Source organism: Oryctolagus cuniculus, chromosome 18, assembly GCF_964237555.1.
Source record: "Oryctolagus cuniculus chromosome 18, mOryCun1.1, whole genome shotgun sequence".
NCBI lineage: Eukaryota > Metazoa > Chordata > Mammalia > Lagomorpha > Leporidae > Oryctolagus > Oryctolagus cuniculus.
In genome coordinates this window covers 67805929-67827349 of record NC_091449.1, presented here as the reverse complement: position 1 = coordinate 67827349, position 21421 = coordinate 67805929, and the positions used below count along the sequence as shown (strand labels likewise).

The following is a 21421-nucleotide window of genomic DNA, read 5'->3' as shown; positions in this document are numbered from 1 at the left end:
ACGTGCCCCTCGGGGTGGCGGCAGGTGCAGAACTGGGTGCAGAGACAGCGTGAGAGAATGCCAGGCATGGCAGTCTGTGGTAGCAGGGCCACCGCGGGGCCCCCAGATCTCCGTGTAAGAGCACCCAGTTCCCCTCGGGGCCGCAGGACACCTGTCAGCCCGGGGGACGCGGTGGGACCCCCCCACTTACCTACTCTGGACTTGAGTTTCTTCTTCAGTCCCGAGAGGTGCTGACGGCCCTCCCTCTTCTACCTGGGGGGCCGTGGGGCTTCCAGCCTTGCAAACCAGGACGTGCTCTGGGCAGTGACGCGGGGACCCCAGAGCAGCTCTGCTGTCCCCTGGGCCTCTGCCGTTTGGAGAGGGTAACGGCGCAGTGGGCGGCTGAAGGTGCCGGTGGACCTGGTCTGCAGGTGCCGGCTGCCCCTCGCTGGCAGTCACGGTAGCCGGCCTCTCTCTGGGCCGCTGTGGGAAGCAGGACCCCGGCCCTGTCCATGGATCGCGTCCGTCTCTCTCTGGCCGCTGTGGGAAGCAGGACCCCGGCCCTGTCCATGGATCGCGTCCGTCTGTCTCTGGGCCGCTGTGGGAAGCAGGACCCCGGCCCTGTCCATGGATCGCGTCCGTCTGAGCACTTCGGGTTCTGGAAGGCCCCTCCCCGTGACTGCACATGCAGTAAAACGTTGAATTTGTCCTTTCTGGATCAGATGTACCCTGGCGCCCAAAATGGTCTCCGAGAGCCCCTCTGCTGCGAGTGCCACGTCCACTTCGGGGGCCGCCTGCCCGTGCCCCGGGCCGAGGCGGCGCTGCCTTACTGGGTGCCTTCCTCACTGAGACCCCGGGAACAGGTGGGTGATGAGCAGCGGATCTTGGGTCGGGGTCTTGGGTGAGCATCAGGGGCCTCGGGTGACACCTTGGGTCTGGGTCTTGGGTGAGCATCAGGGCCCTCGGGTGACGCCCTGGGTCTGGGTCTTGGGTGAGCATCAGGGCCCTCGGGTGACGCCCTGGGTCTGGGTCTTGGGTGAGCGTCAGGGCCCTCGGGTGACGCCCTGGGTCGGGGTCTTGGGTGAGCATCAGGGCCCTGGGGTGACGCCCTGGGTCGGGGTCTTGGGTGAACATCAGGGCCCTCGGGTGACGCCCTGGGTCTGGGTGACGCCTTGGGTCGGGGTCTTGGGTGAGCTTCAGGACCCTCAGGGTGACGCCCTGGGTCGGGGTCTTGAGTGAGCATCAGGGCCCTCGGGTGACGCCCTGGGTCGGGGTCTTGGGTGAGCGTCAGGGCCCTCGGGTGACGCCTTGCTTCAGCGTTTCTGGTAGACGGTTTGTGTGTGTGTTTAAAGCGCACGTGTAAAGCTGTTTAGGGAAGTACGGTAGACGTAGCATAAAACTGCACGTCTCGAGTGGCCGCGCTGGGGAGTCTCGGTGTGCGTGTTCCCCGGGGAGGCCATCACCCGGCCTTGGCACCCGCCGCGTTCTGGCACTGTGGGTTACCCGCGGTCTGAGGATTCCACAGAAACAAAGGCGCTGTTCTCTGTCCGGCTGCTCCACTCAGGGCCAGTGTCTCGAGGTCCCCCCGGGCCGCGCACACCGGCCGCCGAGTGTCGATGACTGAGGCCCGTGTTACCTTCCCCTCCAGGTGCGCGGTTGCGTTCTGTCTGCCTTCCGTCTGCAGACGAGACTGCTGCGTGTGTGTGTGTGCAAACCTTTGGATGGACCTAGGCCTCAATTTTTCTTGAAACACGCAGGAGTGGTGGTGGGTGAGGCGGTGTGTGTGCGTTGAAGACGGGAAACGAAGCCAGCAGCTCCTCGGCAGAACGCCTGCCTTGCTGGACGTTCCCGACAGCGGTGCGTGCTTCCGTCACCGACCGCGCGGTGCGTGGAGCCCAGAGGACCGCGCTGGCCTCGCCCACGGCCCTGGACGGCTCCGGGCTCCGCGTCGGGAGCTGCGAGCGGTGGGGCTGGAGCCCGTCCTGGCCTGCTTTGCTGAGAGCTTGGGAGCCAGTGCGGAGTGTGGAGTGTGCGTGGCTGTCCTAGGGCTGTCTCTTGGTCGGTTTGTTGCTGCGATGAATTGCACTGGTTTGGTCGTGTTACCTTGCCGTGTGTTGTTGGACTTGGTGTGCTGTTTCTGGGTCTGTGTTCCTGAGGGTATCTGCTGGTCTATCAGCGTGATGTTGGCCCCAGCATGCATCGCAAAGTCCCCTGCGCTGCAGTGTCCCGGAAGACGTCCCGCGGAGCTGGGACCATTTCTGAGGGAACCGGGAGGTGTGTGGGCACGGTTCCCTCAGTCGGCCCCGCTGCCCGGCCCCGCCCTCCAGGCTTCACGGGCGTCCTGGAGATGTGCGCGTGTGGGTGACGACTTGCCCCGGGTGCGATAGCTCGGAATGACCACTGACTGCTCCTGCCACTTGCGTGGGGCTGGGCCCAGCTGAGCAGGCCCGCCCTGCTTGTGTGCCGTGAGAGCCGTGGCTGGCCCAGGCGTGTTCTAATGGTGATGACGGAGGTGACACGGGAGCCGCGGGTCTGTGGAACTGTGAGGGCAGGAGACAGGCCTCCCTGCATTCCTGGCTCAGAGCCCCTGAAATCCTCGCGTGAGGCGCCAGGCCAGTCTGCTCTGGCATTCGGTCGTCGCGTCCGTGCAGGGCTCCCAAGACCTGTGTGATGTCCTTGGTGACAGGCCTGTGCCTTGGCAGGCCCTAGGACAGCCTCAGGACGAAGGCAGCTCTGGCCCAAAGATGGCAGCTTTGAGTGACCCCGGGCTCCGGGGCTGCAGGTGGAGCTTGACCACCAGTGGCCATGATGCCGTCAAGCGAGCCTGCGTCCTGGAGCTGCCACAGAGCCCAAAGGGGCAGGGCTGAGAGCGTGCGGAGGGTGGAAGCGCGTGCCCCTTGGCCACCCTCTGCACCGGGCCGTGCTCCATCTGGCTGTTGATGCTGTCCTTCCCGGCAGCCTTCCCGGGAAGCGGGCGAGCAGCAGGCAGGCGTTGCTGGAGTCTGAGTCCCCCTCACAGCTGAGTGGGATGCAGGCAGCCTGCTGGGAGCCTCAGCTGGCAGCGATGAGAAAGCACAGGGAAAATGGGGGGCCCGAGACTGACATCCTGCAGGCCAAGCCCTCCCGCTGCGGGCTCTGTCCAGGTGGGCAGTGTCGGCGGAGTCGCAGGGCCCCTGTGCCAGTGTCAGTGGCTCTGGAAGTGAGGGGTAGGAACCATTTTGCTTTCCTGTGTTTCCAAGAGCTGCTGTCCGTGACGTGGGATTTACAAGAGGCTTCGGGCACATGGCAGAGAGCTGGGAGGTGGGTGGCTGGTGGTCACCTGTGGTTTGCAGCGGCTGTGCTGGGGTGAAGTCATCCACGGACTCCAGGGGGGGCGGCTCACTGGGCGGACAGGACGTGCAGGTGCTAGGGAACGGGTGAGGGGTCAGCCCTTGGTTCTTGTTGCCCGTGGTGGTGGGGAGGGTTTGAGTGGGGCCCTGGGGCCGGAGCCGATTTGATGTCAGTGAGTGTGGACTTTGGCCACCAGCCTTAAAGCTGCCCCGAGAGAAACATGACGGCAGGGCTCAGAGAGTACCTCCCAGACCCAGGTCACCAGGAGGGTGGTCGCCAGGGGAGGGCAAACAAGCAACGGCTGACTCCGGGGGGAGGGGGGAGTGTTCTTCCGTGGAGCGCCCGGGGACCTCTCCCAGCTGGACGTGGGATTCGCTGATTTAGGAGCAGTGGCTTTGGTTTTCTCCCCAGTTCCTAAAGCTCCCTCCCTGTGGGCCCAGGACTGGCAAAGGCCACTTCTTCCTTATCCTGTTGGCCAAAGTGGGGGTGGAGCGGGGGAGGGACTGCCGCGTGCGAAAGTGTCGTCACACGATACAGTGCTGGGGTGAAGTGCTGGATCGGAGGCGGGGTCCGTTCAGAACCTGGTTTTCAGGATGCTGGCAGAACACTGAGGCACAGACCGGCCAAGTGCTGGGGCCAGCGGCCTCCGCGGGGGCCAGGAGGCTCAGGACAGAGCCGGGCCTCCTAACCCAGCCCACTGTCCTGCCGCCAGGAGCCACGTGGATCTGTGCAGATAGGTACTGGGGGCTGGGCCTCATGCGCCCACCTCTGGGTCGTCATGAAGGGGAGACTGTGTCCCCCGCAGGGCTGGTGGGGCTGTCTGTGGGAGGGGAATGCGGAGAGGAGCCCCTCCAGGCCGTCCCTGGGTCCCAGGCTGAGTTGTGGGGTCGTTGAGGGTACAGCTCCGTTCCCTCTTGAACTCTTCCCTTCCTCTCTGTCAGAGCCAGAGGACGGTGCGGTTTCATGTCCCCAAAGCCTCAGAGTCGTGCCCCTGCCTGTGCCACTGCGTTAGGGGCCGCCTCCCGGTGCCTAGGAGTCAGGCGATGATGCCCTACTGGGTGCCCCAGGTCCTGAGGTCTCCGAAGAAGGTAAGGGGAGATTCACAGCAGTGAGGGGGGCACAGAGGCCTCCGGTGTCCACGGAAGGCCCCTGCTGGCCGTGACCGGGGGCAGCTGAGTGCAGGAGGCAGGGTACGCGGGGGACGGCCAGTTTGGTCCCCTGATGTTCAGGGCCTGCTGCACTCACTGCTGCCCGCTCCCCCCCCCCCCCCTTCCTCTCCTTTGCTCTCCTCTGCCACCTCTCTCCATCCCTCGGCCTCGGCCTCACCTCGCCTGGTCCCCCTCCTCCGTCTCTCCAGGGTCCGCTGGCTCCAGCTGGCGTGGAGGGAGGCAGAGGGAGAGGGGTGCCCAGAGGGACCAACCCTCAGATGCTGTCCTCCTTGTTGGGCCCCGTCTGCCGTCCCCACTGCCCTGGTGCCCAGGCAGTGCCTGCTGGGGGTCTGCCTCGCCCGACCGCCTCCCAGCCCCGCGGCCCCTTCTCTCCCGACTTCTGCTGCGTCCCGGGTGGAAGTCAGAGACTCCCTTTCTTCCCTCGCCCACAGCTCCATGCTGGCTCCTAATGTTGAACAGCAAACTGCCCCAGAGTCACGACCCAGTGAACCTCTGAGGAGACCCTGGCTTGCATGTGGGATGGCCAGGGATTCATCAGGGTTGAATGCAAGCCATCCGGCCCCCCTGCTGGGACAGGGCTGACCATCCACCCACATTCTTGTCTTTTAGACGGTGAAAAGGCAGCGGAGTTTTAGAGGCCTCCAAGGTAACACTGCACGCGCTCCCTCTCATCCCCTCCCCAAGAAAGGTGGGGCCCCACAGCCACTGCAGCAGGGAGGGGTGCCGACCGCGCAGACCACGCCTGGCAACACAGCTGTGGCGTCCCCACCCCGATCTTCAGGCACTGCCGTGCCGATGGCCCCTGAGCGGCTCAGCGCGGTTGGTCTGTGAGCTTTGGCTCTCGGATGAAACCAGCTCGCAGTGGGGGTTAGATGACGTAGACGGCGTTGTAGCTGGTTCAAAAAGCTCTGATATTTGTGATTTTTAAGATTTATTTATTTATTTGAAAGGCAGAGTTAAGAGAGGCAGAGGCAGAGACAGACACGACGGTCTTCTGTCCACTGGTCCACTCCTCAAATGGTCACAAATGGCCGGAGCTGGACTGATCCAAAGCCAGGAGTCCCCCCCCGCCCAGCCCCGGTCTCCCATGTGGGTGCCGGGGCCCAAGGCCTTGGGCCATCTGCTGCTTTCCCAGGCCACAGCAGAGAGCTGGATCGGGAGTGGAGCAGCTGGGACTCAAACTGGCGCTCATATGGGATGCTGGCCCTGCAGGTGGTGGCTTTACCTGCTGTGCCACAGGGCTGGCCCCCAAAGCCCTAATCTTTGATAATTCATGGTATCATGTCTGTGTGTGTCTGTGTGTGTGTGTGTCTGGGTTATAAGGATACCTCCAAAATTTCGTGGAAAAATGGAAGTAAAAGATGTTTATTTTGGTGCAAAATTTTGAACTCCGTGCATAGGTTTTCATGATATACATTGTCTATGAACTTCTGAAGGAACGTAGACATATTTATGGCACGTGTACATGTGTGTGTGCATTTATATGTGTAACGCTACGGTGTGCATTCCTACACATGTCCTTTTCTACACTCACATGCTCATGGCTCTGGCCTGTTACACGTGTGTAACATGGAAGCATACACGTGTATGCTCGTTCCCTGGCACCTTCGGCGGGTGTTGGTGGCTTCAGAACGTGTGCATTCGTGGCTCGTGATGGACAGGGAGTGACTCCCTTGCGCTCACAGAGCAGTGGGGTTCCTAGTCACGCCAGGCACATTCCTAAGTGGGGCCTTCAGAAGTCCATGGAAAATTGTGCATTATGAAAAGACCACGCACGGATCTCAAAATGTCGTCACCAGAATCAGCCTTGAACTCTGCCCGAGGGCTTGGTGAGGTAGTGTGTGTGTGTGTGTCATGTGCTGGTGACGCAGCACGGGTAGTCACACTCTCCTGATGTAGCACTAGGAGGGGCGTCTCACCCACCCGGGGTGGGGTGGGGTGGACTTGACTGCCGGCTCGTTTCCTGGGCCCGTGCCATGTCCTTCCCCTGGTGTGCCGTGTGACCTCGCACTGAGTCCTTGGGGACTGTAGGAACAGGAACGAGTGGATCGGAACAGAGGCGGGTCTGGGGGCAGGGCTCTGAGCTAGGAACAGAGGCGGGTCTGGGGGCGGGGCTCTGAGTGAGCTTCCTGGAGCAGAGGCGGGTCTGGGGGCGGGGCTCTGAGCTAGGAGCAGAGGCGGGTCTGGGGGCGGGGCTCTGAGTGAGCTTCCAGGAGCAGAGGCGGGTCTGGGGGCGGGGCTCTGAGTGAGCTTCCAGGAGCAGAGGCGGGTCTGGGGGCGGGGCTCTGAGCTAGGAGCAGAGGCGGGTCTGGGGGCGGGGCTCTGAGTGAGCTTCCAGGAGCAGAGGCGGGTCTGGGGGCGGGGCTCTGAGTGAGCTTCCAGGAACAGAGGCGGGTCTGGGGGCGGGGCTCTGAGTGAGCTAGAACAGAGGTGGGCCTGGGGGCGGGGCTCTGAGTGAGCTTCCTGGAGCAGAGGCGGGTCTGGGGGCGGGGCTCTGAGTGAGCTTCCAGGAGCAGAGGCGGGTCTGGGGGCGGGGCTCTGAGCTAGGAGCAGAGGCGGGTCTGGGGGCGGGGCTCTGAGTGAGCTTCCAGGAGCAGAGGCGGGTCTGGGGGCGGGGCTCTGAGCTAGGACAGAGGCGGGTCTGGGGGCGGGGCTCTGAGTGAGCTTCCAGGAACAGAGGCGGGTCTGGGGGCGGGGCTCTGAGTGAGCTAGGACAGAGGCGGGTCTGGGGGCGGGGCTCTGAGCTTCCAGGAGCAGAGGCGGGCCTGGGGGCGGGGCTCTGAGTGAGCTAGGACAGAGGCGGGTCTGGGGGCGGGGCTCTGAGTGAGCTTCCAGAGGCAGTGTTGGGGGCATGGTTGGGAAATGAATAGCTGCCCCCACCTGCCTCTTCATGGTAGAGAAGTGAGGACTTTATCCTGGTGTAAATGGTCATAGCCGTTGCGGGGGGTGGAGGGATCTTGCAGAGTTTAGTGTGTCTTCCCTTAATGCGCGCCGGCCCACGCCTCGGTGAGAGGCGCAGACTCCTGCAGCACCCCTGTCGTAGCGGTAGTTTTCTCAGCAAACACCGGAGTGACCTGAGCATCCCTCGGCCGGCCGGAGGGTGGACACAGGCGGGCTGTGTGTGAGTCGTGGCGCAGGGTGTCAGGGTGGCAGCCGGGAGGCGCAGGGACATGCACTGAGGTGACGGGCCGTCCCTGAGACGTTTGTCCGTGCGGGAAGCAAGCGCCGTGCAGCCGTTGCTGGGTGCTCGTGTCCGTGAGAAAAGCCGGGGCCCTGCCTGGAGCTCGGACCTGCGTCACAGGGGCCTGTGTAGACCCTGTAAATCAGAGAAAGCAGTAAACACAGCTCAAGTGGCAGTGAGAGAGCCAGGACCAGGCGGTGGCGCACTCCTTGGCAGCGGGGACAGCAGCTGGAGAAGGAGCTCTTTGCGCTGGGCCAGCACAGCTTTGCTGGTTCATTTTCATGGGCTGTTTTAGGCATTCGATACTTTCATCTTTAAGAAGCTAGAAGCTGGGGCCGGCGCCGTGGCGCGGTAGGTTAATCCTCCTCCTGCGGCACCGGCATCCCATATCAGTGCCAGTTCTAGTCCCAGCTGCTCCTCTTCCAACCCAGCTCTCTGCTGTGGCCTTGGGCCTCTGCACGCATGTGGGGGACCAGGAAGAAGCTCCTGGCTTCAGATCTCTGCAGCTCCAGCTGTAGCAGCCATTTGGGGAGTGAACCAATGGAAGGAAGACCTCTCTCTCTGTCTCTCCCTCTCACTGTCTGTAACTCTACTTCTCAAATAAATAAAATCTTAAAAAAAAAGCTAAAAGCTTAGTTTATTGTTGAATCACATGTGTCATCTGATAGGTTTTTAAAAACCAGGGTTAATTTTTACTCCACAGTTTTTATCGTGAAAGCAAGACCAGAGGCCTTGACGGACAGGTCTCACTGCCCCCAGGAGAGCCAGGTCCTTCCCATCGTACAGCCCGGAGCTCAGAGAGAGTTTAGGACCCGAGATGTCATCTTTGGCCTCAGGCCCAAGTGATTTCCCTTTTAAAGAGCAAATTCACATATGAGATTTTTTGTTTATTTATTTGAAAGAGTTACACAGAGAGAAGGAGAGGCAGAGAGAGGAGAGAGGTCTCCACCCACTGGTTCACTCCCCAGTTGGCCATAATTGGCTTCTTCCAGGTCTCCCACACGGGCGCAGGGGCCCAAGCACTTGGGCCGTCTCCTATGCTCTCCCAGGCCACAGCAGAGAGCTGGGTTGGAAGTGGAGCAGCTGGGACTAGAACTGGCGCCCACATGGGATGCACTGCAGGCGGCAGCTTTACCCGCTACTCCACGGTGCTTGTCCGCTTTGTTTATGAAGCAGAATTTTTTTAAAAAAGATTCATTTATTTATTTATTTGAAAGTGTTATGGAGAGAGAGGGAGAGACAGAAAGAGAACTTCTATGTGCTCTTTAACTCCCTGGATGGCCCCACAGCCAGGGCTGGGCCAGTCTGAAGCCAGGAATCTCCCAGGTCTCCACATGGACGGTAGGAGCCCAGACACCTGGGCCATCTTCTGCTCTCCCTGGGTCGCCAGCAGGGGGCTGCGTGGGACTGGAGCAGGGTGCTCGCGTCGCAGGCTGTCCCACAGTGCTGGCCTCCGGTCACGTTGTTTCGTGAGGAAAACGTTATGCATTGTACACTAATAGTGCATTCTTACATTAATGCTAAATAGAGATTTATTTATACTGTAGTGTATTAATAATATAGAGTAGAACACGGAATGGTCACAGGTTGACCAAAGGAGTCTGGAGGGAGACAGGAGATGGAAGCGCTGGGTGGGCCCCAGTGTGACGTGGCGCCTGCTCCCTCCCCCATCTCTAGAACACAGGGTCTTAAAATTACGTGTTTTAGGAGGGAAGACGGCGATCAGCCAGTCCTCCATCTGCTGGTTCACACTCACGTGGCCGCAAGGCCAGGGCTGGGCCAGGCCAAAGCCAGGAGCCAGGAGCTTCTTCTGGGTCTCCCATGCAGGCGCGGGGGTCTGAGCACTTGGGCCATCTTCCTCTGCCCTCCCAGGCTTGTTAGCAGGGAGCTGGATCAAAAGTGGGGCAACCAGGTCTCAAAGCGGCGTCCCTCTGGGATGCTGGCATCCCCGGTGGAGGCTTAGCCTGCCGCGTCACAGTGCTGGCCCCCAAACAGGATTGTGATGGGAATCCCAGCTAGCATTGTATCACCCAGAGTTACTCAGGGTGCGCTTTGGAAGAGACGGAACCAGGGGCAGTCGGCCAGCAGCCCTTCCTTGGTCTCCGTGAGGGTCTTGCCAGTCCCACTTCACAGAGGCCCTGGGCCGTCTCGGCCTCTGTGTCCAGGAGGATCGTGGGATCACGGCCGTCCTCACTGCCGCGCTTCTCCACCTAGAGCGCCCCCTGGACTCCCGTGCGCACTACAACTGCTGGCGGGTCTGCTGCGACAGGCGCCTCCTGCTCAAGTGGCAGCAGCTCCAGGCCGTTGGCCAGGATGAGCCGCCGGCCCCGGGGAGGACGGCCAGCTCCCTGGACTCCCTGCTGACCCTCCTCCAGACCGTCCTGAGGGCCATCGGGGCCATTCGGTGAGCAGGTGGGGGAGTGAGGGACTCTGGGTGGCTCTGGTCTCTCAGGTTCTTGACCCCTCAAGAAACGGGTGTAGAAAAGCTCCCGTCCCAGGGCCGTCAGGATTCAGAGCCTCAGGGCCTGGGAGAGCCTCAGGGGCCTGGGAGAGCCTCAGGGCCTGGGAGAGCCTCAGGGGCCTGGGAGAGCCTCAGGGCCTGGGAGAGCCTCAGGGCCTGGGAGAGCCTCAGGGGCCTGGGAGAGCCTCAGGGGCCTGGGAGAGCCTCAGGGGCTGGGAGAGCCTCAGGGCCTGGGAGAGCCGGGCTCAGAGCAGCCGTGACACAGCACTCAGACCTGCTGCTGCTTTCTCCTTGACAGGGAGAGTTACCGAGAGAGAGGTTTTTCATTTGCTGGTTCACTCGCCAAGTGGCCTCAACAGCTGGGGCTGGGCCAGGCCAAAGCTAGGAGGTGGCAGGGACCCAGGTACTTGGGCCATCTGCTTCCCCCAGGTGTATTATCAGGGAGCTGGATTGGAGGTGGAGCAGCCGGAACTCAGACTGGTGCTCATATGGGATACCAGTGTCGCAGGTGGCACCTGACCGCTGTGCCCCAGCCCCGCCCCCTGCTCACTCCTGACATGTAGTCCGGGAACAGTCCGGAGAGGTCAGCAGGCTGCTGGGGAGTTGGCGCATCTTGAGGCCTCCTGCCTGTCTTTCAGCACTCGACTATGGCTGAGTTCTAAAATCGCCCTGCTGTCAGAAGAAGACCAGTGCTAGCTCTCGCCAACCCTTTCCCTGCTGCTAAGGCTCCGTGTTGGAAAATCCCTTCCCTGCTGTCCAGCTGGGGACCTGCCAGGCTCTGCGTGCCGCACCTGGAACCCTCGAGCCCCACAGCCGTCATTTCTTGCCACGATCTCCTCTGACCAAGCCCCCAGGGCCATCCCTGGGCTCATGTTGGGACTGTGGCTACCGGCTGTCTCCTTGTCCTTTGCTCTCTCCTCCGCTTGGCCGCCTTCTCTGACCATTACCCCGGCCAGCTCGTTCTCTTTCAGCCGCTTCCGAGAGACCTCTGTGCAAATGAGTCCTTGTGGATCTGTGCACATAAACGTACGTCGGTAGGAGGCCTGTGAGTGCATACTCACATACAGAACACACAGGTCTGGTGTACATATATGTGCCTGTTGGCTCCATAATTGTCAGCCCCACTCGTGTGTGGGAGGAATATTCTAGATGTCCAGGATCTGAACACAGTTGTCAGGCGTCTTTTACCTGGCCTCTGGTTGGTCATGGCAGATGGACTCCATCCTTGTCACTGTCATGACTGGAAGTGGGAGTCCCTCTCCGCTGTGGGTCTGCTTGTCCCTTCTGGAGTGGGACACGCATATGGCCTCTGACTCGTGTGGTCCCAGTAGTGCTGTGCAGAACAGCTGTGCGGGAGTCCCACACGGACCATGGCAGCCTCTCTGGGCATGTGCACAGGAAGGGGTCTGGGTGGAGAGAAAGGTCTTCCATCCGCTGGTTCACCCCCCAAATGGCCGCAACGGCCGGAGCTGTGCTGGTCCGAAGCCAGGAGCCAGGGGCTTCTTCTAGGTCTCCCACGTGGGTGCAGAGGCCCAAACACCTGGGCCATCCTCCACTGCCTTCCCAGGCCACAGCAGAGAGCTGGACTGGAAAAGGAGCAGCCGGGACTAGAACCGGCACCCACATGGGATGCTGGCGCTGCAGGCGGAGGATTAACCAAGTGAGCCCCGGCGCCAGCCCCAGCTTTGTGTTTAAACCACATAGTGAGTTTGAAGGGAAGGAGGAAGAGAGGGAGGAAGAAAAAAAGAGATCCTAGCTCAGTTCTTTTCTTTTCTTTTATTATTTATTTTAAAGGTCTTTTTATTTACTTGAAAGGCAGAGAGAGAGAGATCTTCCCTCTGCTTGGTCACTCCCCACGTGGCTGCAGCAGCTGGAAGGCGCCTCAGCCCGTTTCCTGCAGGGACTCGCCCCGCGCGGTGGGGAACCAGATGACGCTCCCAGCCCTGTGGGGTCCCCACTCTCCCACAAGGGCAGGCCGGCACTGAGGGCTCGGTAACTGTCTTTCTTTCTCTTTGCTTTCCAGCCAGTTTTTCTGGGTTTGAAGTTGGAACCTTCAGCTTTGTCAAGCACTTCCATGAAACCGTTAGTCACAATCAAGGCCTCAGGTCAGGAGCAGCCTGTGGTGCCGGCCGTTTCGCACCGAGATTCGAGCTGGGCTGTTGGCCATCAGGCGACTCCAGCGTAGCAGAGCCGTGCGAGTGCGGCGAGAGCCGGCCATGAATGAGGTCAATAAATGTTATCTGTGAGCTTCCACCTGGTGACCTCGCGTTTCCTTCACTGACGGGTCTTGTCCTTAGGTGCTGGGTCCACGCGCAGTCATTTCTCACTCAGGGTCGTCAGATCGCTGGAGCAGGGCCCTGAAGTGACCCCAGCGGCTGTTTGGGGAAGAGGGGGCGGCTGGAGACTGAGATAGTCACATGTGTTTGAAGTGTAGAACATAGTTGCACAGCTGTGCAGCTGTTGCCACTGTCTGACGCCAGAGGACGTCATACCAAAAGAGACGGTGTGTGCTTATTAGGCCGCCACGTCTTCCTTCTTTTCCCGGTGCCTGGCAATAGCTAATTACTTTTATGTCTGGATTGGCCTATTCTGGATATTTTTTTTAAAGATTATTTTTATTTGAAAGGCAGAATTACAGAGAGGGAGAAATCGAGAGATCTCCATCTCCTGGTTCACTCTCCAAATGGCTGCAGTGGCCGTGGCTGTCCCAGACCACAGCCAGGAGCCAGGAGCTTCATCTGGGTCTCCCACATGGGTGTGGGGGCCCAAGGACTTGGGCCATCTTCGGCTGCTTTCTTAGGCCATCAGCAGGGGGCTGGATCGGAAGGGGAGCAGCTAGGACTCGAACCACATGGTGTTATAGGTGGGAGCTTAACTCACGATGCCACAATGCCAGCCCCACACCCTGGACATTTTTTAACGAAGGGATTGCACATGCTGTGGTTTCTCTCCCATGGCGCGTGTTCAAGGTGCATCCGTGTTGAGGCACACGTCAGTCTTTAGTCCAGTGGCTCTGGGTGTGGATGGACGAGTGTGTGAGCACCCGATAGACGGGGGCTTCTTTCCACCTTTGGGCTGCTGTGACTCCGGCCCTCTGAACGTTTACGCGCTAGCGTTTTCCTGGGTGGGTGTTTGGCTTTGCCTTGGGTGGATGTGTAGGTGTGGAATCGTGGAGTCAGGCGGTGACTGACGACTGTTTTGAGGACCTGCCAAGTTGCTGTGTGCTGGCTGTGCCGTTGTGTGTTCCCAGCAGCCGTGGGGGGCTGTGTGCCCACCGCCTGTGTCTGTCCTGCCAGCAGCCGTCTCCACGTGGGAAGCCGAAGCTGCACCCTCACTCGTGCTTCCCGACGGCCGCTGCTGCTGGGCGCCCTCCCGTGTGTGCTTTGGGGAAGTGTCTGCGTAGACTGACTGTTTTCAAAGATTTATCTATTTATTTGAAAGAGTTAAAATGAGAGAGGGAGAGACAGAGAGATCTTCCATCTGCTGGTTCACTCCCCAGATGGCTGCGATGGCTGGGACTAGGTCATGCTGAAGCCGGGAGCTTCTTCCGGGCCTCCCACGTCGGTGCCGGGGCACAAGCACTCGGGCCATGCTCTGCCGCTTTCCCAGGCCGTTAGCAGGGAACTGGGTTAGAAGTGGAGCAGCCGGGACTTGAACTGGCGCTCAAATGGGATGCCGGTGCTGCAGGCGGCAGTTTGCTTGCTGTCTCTGGGTTCCTTTTGTTGCTGAGTTGTGTGTGATCTGTAGGTAGTCCAGATATTGGACACTCATCTGACCACCTGCAAATGTTTTCTCCCGTTTTGTGGGTTTCCTCTTCATTTTCGTGTTGGTGTTCTTGGAAGCACAAAGGTTTTCAATGAAATCCAGTTTGTTTATGTCTGTGATTTAGGTCATGTGGTCATGTGGAAGGACTCATTGCCTAGTCCAAGGTCACAAGATTTACAGCTGTGTTTCCTTCCAAGCTTCTGTAGTTCTAGCCGTTAGATTTTTAGCTCTTAGGGTTGAGTTTTGTTTCTGTAGAGGGCGTGAGAAGCAGCGGTCAGGGTCGTTCTTTCGCCTGTGAGTATCCAGTAGTCCCGCATCACGTTTCGGAGTGACGTGGTCGCGGAAGTGGAGAGCAGACGTGGGTGTGGAGGCTGAGGAGGGAAGAGGCTGTGGCCAGGAAAGGCGACGGGGCCTCCGCGTGCTCCTGACTTGCCTGGGGGCGTCCTGGCTGTGACCCATCCTGTGGTTTTGCGGGTGTTGCCAGCTGGGGCCGCTGGATGCAGGGTGACACGGGATCTCTCGGTGCCTGAGTCGGAAGCGGTGAATCTGTAATCACCTCGAAATACAAATTTAATTGAAAAAGCAATACAGGTCACTGGGGAGGGTTCTCAGAGTACAGGGAAGGGCCAGGAGGAACGGAAACCACTCCCACTCTTCACCTGAGCTAACCCGTTACCACTGCCGAGGCAGGAAGCAATGGGCGGGTTCTCACGGAGGTGAGTGGAGGGAGGATTTAAAGTGGCAAACAGGCCAGACTCCAGAGGGCTTGCGCTGGGAGGGGGAAGGAAGAGAGGTGGGAGTCCAGGTGCACAGGACAGAGGTGCTGAGTCCGTGGCCTGCGGCAGGGCCCTCAGGGGACCTGGGGCCTCTGTGATGACCGCCGGGGGGCCCTGTCGTCTTCCCGGGGAGTGGAAGCCATGTTCTCCTGGGGCAACGTGGCTGAATCGCAGGCGCTTGCTGGGTGCTGCTGTGGGGCAGGCACTGGGACGTGTGAGAGGGCTGCCGGTGCCCTGGGCCCACGTGCCCTGGGGCTGCAGGGATGCGGTGATGCGCACAGCGAGGGGGTGTGTGTGAGTCTGGGGGAAGGGCTGGGGCACTGCCCACCTCCTGCCTACCTCTGCCGTGTTGCCACAGGACCAGCGGCTCCTGCCCAGGCTGTTCTCTGGGTGCAGGAGCCCCGGCAGGGACAGGCTGGATGCCCTCGGCCGGCGATGGGTAGGTGTGACAGCATCCCGGCCCCCTCAGCCCCTCCCCCGCAGATGAGCCCGGCTGCCCTCCGTGCTCACCTTCTCGCTACCCCCTGTGTCCTGACCCCTTCCGTCCCGGGCTCACTGGAGCCCTTCCCCAGTAAAACTCTTGAACTCTGCTTGCCTCCGGCTGTGCTTTTGAGAGGAGCTCAAGGTAAGACACGGTGTGCAGACTGGTGTTGGGGCTCAGAGAAGCTTCCTGTAGGAAGGGCCATCGGGAGCAGAGCTGAAGACGTCCCGCTAACCTGTCAGCAGAGAGTGAGGGCAGGGGCACAGCAGGTGTGCAGGTCTGGGGCGTTCTGGCCACGTGAGAGCGAAGGAGGTGGAGCAGGCATTGGCTGCCCTCGGGAGCCGTTAGGAGGTCACCTCTAAAGCGGTGAGCGCTTTAGAGAAACCTCCCTGGCTCAGACGAGTTGCATGGGCAGACAGGCTGGAGTGGGTGCAGGGGACCACTTGGAGGCCACAGCAGAAAACCTGGTAGGGCTGATGTCTGGACCTTGGCGACGGAGGTTTTGTTCTTGGAGCATTTGCCCCGTTGTCCTGTGGCTGTGCTGTCCTGGTGACACTGGGTGTTGCGTAGCCGTGTCGGGATCACAGACTGGGGCTCTCCTCTGCCTTCCAGCGTCTTCTGGAAGCTTAGCGTAGGCGCCACAAGAGGGCACTGTCTGAAAAGCTTTCCTGGGTAGACCGGAGAAGGGGGCTCTGTGTTGCACTCTGGGTGACGCTGGTTGGGAGGCGTCTGTTGCTGTGGTACCCAGAACTCCACTGAGAGAACTGGAGGAACACATCCCGTCCCCAGTCCCAGGTACTTTTTTTAATTTAATTTTTATTTTTTTAAAAGATTTTATTTATTCATTTGACAAGTACAGTTACAGACAGAGAGAGAGAAAGGTCTTCCTTCTGTTGTTCATTCTTCAAATGGCCGCAATGGCCGGCGCTGCGCTGATCCAAAGCCAGGAGCCAGGTGCTTCTCCTGGTCTCCCATGGGGTGCAGGGCCCAAGGACCTGGGCCATCCTCCACTGCCTTCCTGGGCCACAGCAGAGAGCTGGACTGGAAGAGGAGCAGCCGGGACTAGAACCGGTGCCCACATGGGATGCCAGCGCCGCAGGGGGAGGGTTAACCTAGTGCGCCACGCGCCGGCCCACCCATTCCCACATGTCAATGAGCAGTGAGCACGGAGCCCAGCCCTGTGGAGCTCTCTCTGGCCCTGGGATGGTGTCTCTGTGCTGCCCAGAGCCCTTGACCTACATTCCCGTTCAGGATTCAGTCGCTCGCGTTGCCGTGTGCCCAGCGGCCAGTGTATCGGACACGGTTTTCCGAATCTGGTTGCGGCGGGGGTGAGGGGCAGCGGCTGCCCTGCACTTGTGAACTGGCAGAGCTGTGGGACGAGCACATTGGCCACCTCCCGCCTCCGCCTCAGGGGTGGTAGGGATGGCTGTGCAGTGTGGGCAGGGGCTCTTCGTCTTTGTCCTGAGTGCTCCGTCTGTCCCTGGTACACTGGACCCTCCGACAGCCCACCTGGTGGGCAACGCCTGCTCCCTGTCCAGGCGTGGAGACCCAGGCCCGCGAGTGGATGGAAGTTGATGCTCTGTGCACTTTGCTATCCCTGGTGCCCTTGTGTGCAGGCATCGTCTCGGGGAAGACGGTGTGTCTGCTCTCCCCCAGGGACGGAAGACACCGGGCCACTGGAGGAAAACTGTCCTGTGGCAGAATCACGGGGGAGGACCAAGCCACATCCGGCCCTGAGTGTGATGACGGGCACGCCTGTCTGGCCTTCCCGTGCTGCTCTGCCCCGGGGCAGTAGGGGCCGCTGTGCTGGGACGCAGGCTGATGGTTGCAGGAGGGGGATGGCTTTGTAAGCCCACCGGAGGCTGGGGAGCAGGGCCGCTGACCTCTGCACCTCTGCGGGCTGGGTCATATGCTGCTCTCTGTCTCTGCTACCTCCCCCTGCATGTGTGCATGGGTTGGACAGCAGGTGCTGTGCAGCTGGTCAGTACTGTGGTCACTGCTGCTGCTGGTGCCCTCAGAGTGGGAGGCCGAGTGGCAGTGGCGGTGGCGGTGCCCACCTTTACTCTCCCACGGGGCTTCGCATGGGATTCGCCCTGAACTCGCAGGACTTAACCCCGAGTCATCAGTTAGTGGTGCTCCAAGGTGGACAGTGGGTCTGGTCAGCGTGCTCGGAGGTGGCGCCCGGTGGGAGGTTCTCAGGTCGGGATGCGTGGGGTGCGTGGGAGGGAGGCTGTCCTGAGGGTCATCACAGAAGCCTGCGTTGGCCCAGCTGCTCTCTGCTTCCTGGCTCGTGTGTGGTCATTCCTCCCTCCCCTCTCAGCAGATTCCTAACCAGTGGGGCCATCTGGTCTTGGACTTGGGCCTCCCAACTGTGAGCCAAAGGAGCCATTTCGCTTTAATTTTTAAAAAAGTTTATTTGAAAAGCAAAGTGAGAGAGAGGGAGGGAGGGAGGGAGAATGAATCTTCCATCTACTGGCTCACTTCCCAGGTGGCCACCATGGCTGGAACTGGGCTGATATGAAGCCAGGAGCCAGGAGCTTCTTCTGGGTCTCCCACGTGGGAGCAGGGCCCAAGCACCTGGGCCACCTTCTGCTTTCCCAGGTGCATTAGCAGGGAGCTGGTTTGGAAGTGGAGCAGCCGGGGCTTGAACTTGTCCCCCTGTGGGATGCCAGCCCTGCAGGCCGTGGTTCAACCCCACACACCATGGCGCCAGCCCCGCCATCCCTGCTGATAGTTAGTTGCCTCAGGTGTTGTGTTTCAGTGACAGGAAGCTCACACCCCCGACCTCAGTTGGCTCCTTTGCTCCTCCGAAGTGCTCTTCAGGGTTGGTCCTCCTGCCCTGTTCCCTCCGGACAAGGAGCAGGGCGCGGTCAGGAAGCTGCCTGCGGCCCCGGGGCTCACACAGGCAGAGGCTGCGTCCAGAGCCCAGGCCCCGGTCTGTACTCTCCTGCCCACCTGCTCCTGGGCCAGGCACGGGCGTGGTGGAGGGGAGTCAGAGCCCAGCGGGGGAGGAGACGGCACCGTGTCCACCTGGACTGCTCCTGGGGCATCCGGCACCTTGGCACTTCTGGGGGGGGCAAGGCCTGTGGGTGTTTGGGGCACCATGGGGGGTGGCTGAGGGGCTGAGCAGGAAGTGTGCTGAGCTGGGCTGCCAGATGCTTCCCTCCCCAGAGAAGGGTCACCCTGGGAGGGGTGGGGGCGCCTCAGGGGGGTCACACGGTCCCTTTGCTGCTTCCTCCATCGCGGCTTCTGTTACACCACCCACTCCTTGCCTTGCGTGTCAGAGCTGGCAGGATGCACCCAGGTGCCTGCCTCCTCGTCCTGCCTGCGTCTCCCCGCTTGCTCCTGTGTGGACCAGGCCTCCAGGGCACCCCCGACTTCGCCTGGGGCGCTGTGCCGCCCTTTCTGTCCTGGGGGTCCCCACTCCTGGTGCACGCACGGGGCACAGACCAAATCTTGTTAAAGGAGCTCGTGTCACCGGCAAGCCTCAGCTCTCTGAAACGTGACAAGTCACCGTTGCCCCACGGATGCACCGAGCACATAGCTGTGTCAACACGGTTCCTGACGTCTCTTGTTTGTCTTAAGCATTTTCCTTCCGGGAACATAGTGACCAAGTTTTAATTGCAAGATGACAGCTCCCCAGGCCCTGGGAAGGACACAGTGAGGGTGGGACCCCAGAGAGCGCATGATTTGTCGTCTTTGTCTTCCAGTTCCCAGCCAGAGCCGGGGCCGCTACCAGCTCTTCCTGGACCACGTTCCATCACCGACGCTGATTCAGAGAGCCAACTCCTGCGCCGTTTGCCCCAGGGACCCCTTCTTGAGAGCAGGGAGTTGGGATCCTGTCATTTCCTTGCAGATAAGATGGCTGATGGGATTGATCCTGGGCCCGAGGCTGCCGGGGCACAGCGGGGAGCGGCAGCTTTCTGGGGGCCTTGTCAACCGTTATTACAATGCTGAGTTCAAGCAGCTGTCCCCGGGCCTGGCCAGCAGCCCGTGCAGGGATAGGACAGCCATTTAGCTGCACAAACAACTGTGATGTCACTTGGAATTTGTGTGCTGTCAGCTGACCGTGCAATAAAAATAAATCGTGCTACAGCCTGCGTTGTCCCTGAGAGAGCCCGCGGCAGGCGGCCCCCTCCCCACTCAGCGCCCGCCCCTTGGCGGTGAGGTCTGTCCGTCAGCGTGGAGTACTGACGGCGTCTCAGACGCGCTTACGTGGTTTTGGGGCTTTTCAAAGCGTTCTCCAGGCCTAAGAGGACAGCAGGGTGGGTGTCGCTAGGACTGAACGGTCCTGCTGACATCTGCACTGCAGGAAGTGGTTGGGTTGCCGTGGGGAGGGGCGGGGGGTGTGTGTACCGGGCTTTCTGGGATTGAGGGCCCCGGAGGTCCAGGCAGTTCAGTGTCCTCGGTCAGCCTGGCCGGCCCACAGCTCCAGGTGACGAGGTCAGTGGGGCCTCCGGGTCGTTTCAGTTCTTTCTTTAGACCCAGGCTGCCTCCCGGCTGGACTGGTCACAGCAGGCCTGGGGCCCTTTGTGAAGTGAGTGACAGGGGCTGGCACATTTGTCACTCCTTGTAGACCATGGAGGGGGGCGTCGGCCGCCATCTCAGTGTGTTTGAAGATGTTTTCCCTCTTACTGGTGCTGCTGTGTGGGGATGCAGGGGGCAGAATAGCTGACTCACGCTGGCTAGGCTGAAGTCTAGGGGCGATGGCCATCTCCAGGATCAGCGTGGTCCAGAAATGCAAGTGATGCCCCAGGACCCGTTCCTCCCTGCGTCTTGACTTGGCACCCTCCATATCACTTTCAGAGGCTCTTAGCTTGAAGATCTCCGGGTTTACTCCAGAATAGGCCGAGTTCGGAGGGAAAGAGAAACGCTGTTTCTCACTGTTAGCCTGGCAGTAGCTGTGGCAGCGCCCAGGGACCCCTAAGGCCACGCGCCTGTCCCTGTAGCTCTCACTGGGGCCGAGGCAAGGCCACCTGCTCACCACTGCCGTCGTCACTGTTGCGTGACAGCCAAGCCTTTAAGCCACACAAGCGTTTGTTTCGTTGTTTGGTTCATACATCTGCAGTTTAGACAACACCCAGTGGAGAAAACTGCCCTGCAAGGTGTCAGCCGGGGCTCAGCTGGGGGCAGGATGACCCTCTTCCAGGGCGGCGCAGGCGCACGGCTAGCAGGGGGTGCTGGCTGGCAGCTGGGAGCTCAGCCAGGGCCCAGGTGGCCCCCGAGCATGGCAGCTGAGTGCCAGAGTGAGTGTCCCCCAGAGGTGGTGTAGAAGCTGCCAGAGCTGGGCCCAGGCGCTGGGCCAGCTCCGCTGCTGCCACATTCCAGGGGAAGCCATCACAGAGTTCAGGTGCAGGGGAGGAGCACGTGGACCCCTGCCCGGATGGCTGCAGCGTCCCAGGACTGGGGCAGTCCTGGTAGGGCAGTCCTGGAGAGAGGGACACGTCCTGGGGGCGCCCGCGGGAGAGCTGGCCGAGGGCAGCTGGGGGCCAGCAGAGGAGCAGGTGGGAGCAGTTCTGCGCAGAGGGAAGACCCGAGTGGCGTTGGCGGGCGGTGCGGCACCTTTTGGGAGAGAGCGAGCCCCGAACTGCTCTCCCAGATGAGGGTCCTAGGACCAGGGAGGACGTCGCAGGAGGACCTCACTCAGCCTCTCGTGGGGGAATTCCCTCAATCCTCCTTCCGGAAGAAGTCCTCTGACTGAGAAAAGCTGGTTGGCGTCGTCCTGCTAGAAACGCGTCTGCTGGGTCCCTGCGGGGCCCTGGCAGAGCAGACCCCTTGTCCCTCGGGGTGTGGGTGGCCTGCTTTCCCGTCCAGGGCTGCTCGGTTCAGCTCTCGGGAGAGCTGCAGGCCCGGCTGTCTGCCTGCCTGGTGCCGCGCTGCCTGGAGCAGCTGCGTGCTTTCCAGCCCCAGGGGTGGACAGGAGGTCAGGGGGCTAACAGCGGAAGCGAAGCAGCCTGCGTGTGTGGCGGTCTGTGGGAAGAAGGGTCTCTGGCTGCTGCCAGGTCCACGGTGGAGGTCAGCTTAGCACTGGACTCCAAGTGCTACCGCTCGACGCTTGGCCAAGGCAAGTAGACAGTGTCCAGGTCTTAGAGAAGCACGAGTTGGGAACTCATTCAAGATGCTGAGCGCGGTAACTGTTGGCTATTTTTTTCTTTTTTTAAGATTGATTTTGCTCATTTGCAAAGCGGAGTTGCAGAGGGAGGGAGAGAGCAAGAGCTTCCATCTGCTGGCTCACTGCCCGAATGGCCGCACCAGGCAGGGCTGGGCCAGGCTGAAGCT

General features: G+C 60.8%; 1 protein-coding gene across 16 annotated transcripts in view; it reads left to right on the top strand.

The window, feature by feature from the left end:
- The window catches only part of C18H16orf95 (chromosome 18 C16orf95 homolog), a 138107-nt gene that overhangs the window by 5658 nt on the left and 111028 nt on the right, over nt 1-21421 (top strand). For 6 of the 16 annotated variants that reach the window (XM_070061881.1, XM_070061874.1, XM_070061875.1 and 3 more), the window contains 3 exons: nt 702-842; nt 4251-4397; nt 5088-5124. In XM_070061881.1, the coding sequence (XP_069917982.1) occupies nt 702-842; nt 4251-4397; nt 5088-5124 (325 nt within the window). Of the gene's footprint in view, nt 1-701; nt 843-4250; nt 4398-5087; nt 5125-9824; nt 10064-10758; nt 11147-12143; nt 12374-18852; nt 19238-21421 lie in introns of those variants that run through there. The other 10 variants (XM_070061876.1, XM_070061878.1, XM_070061879.1 and 7 more) reach the window with 8 other exon arrangements.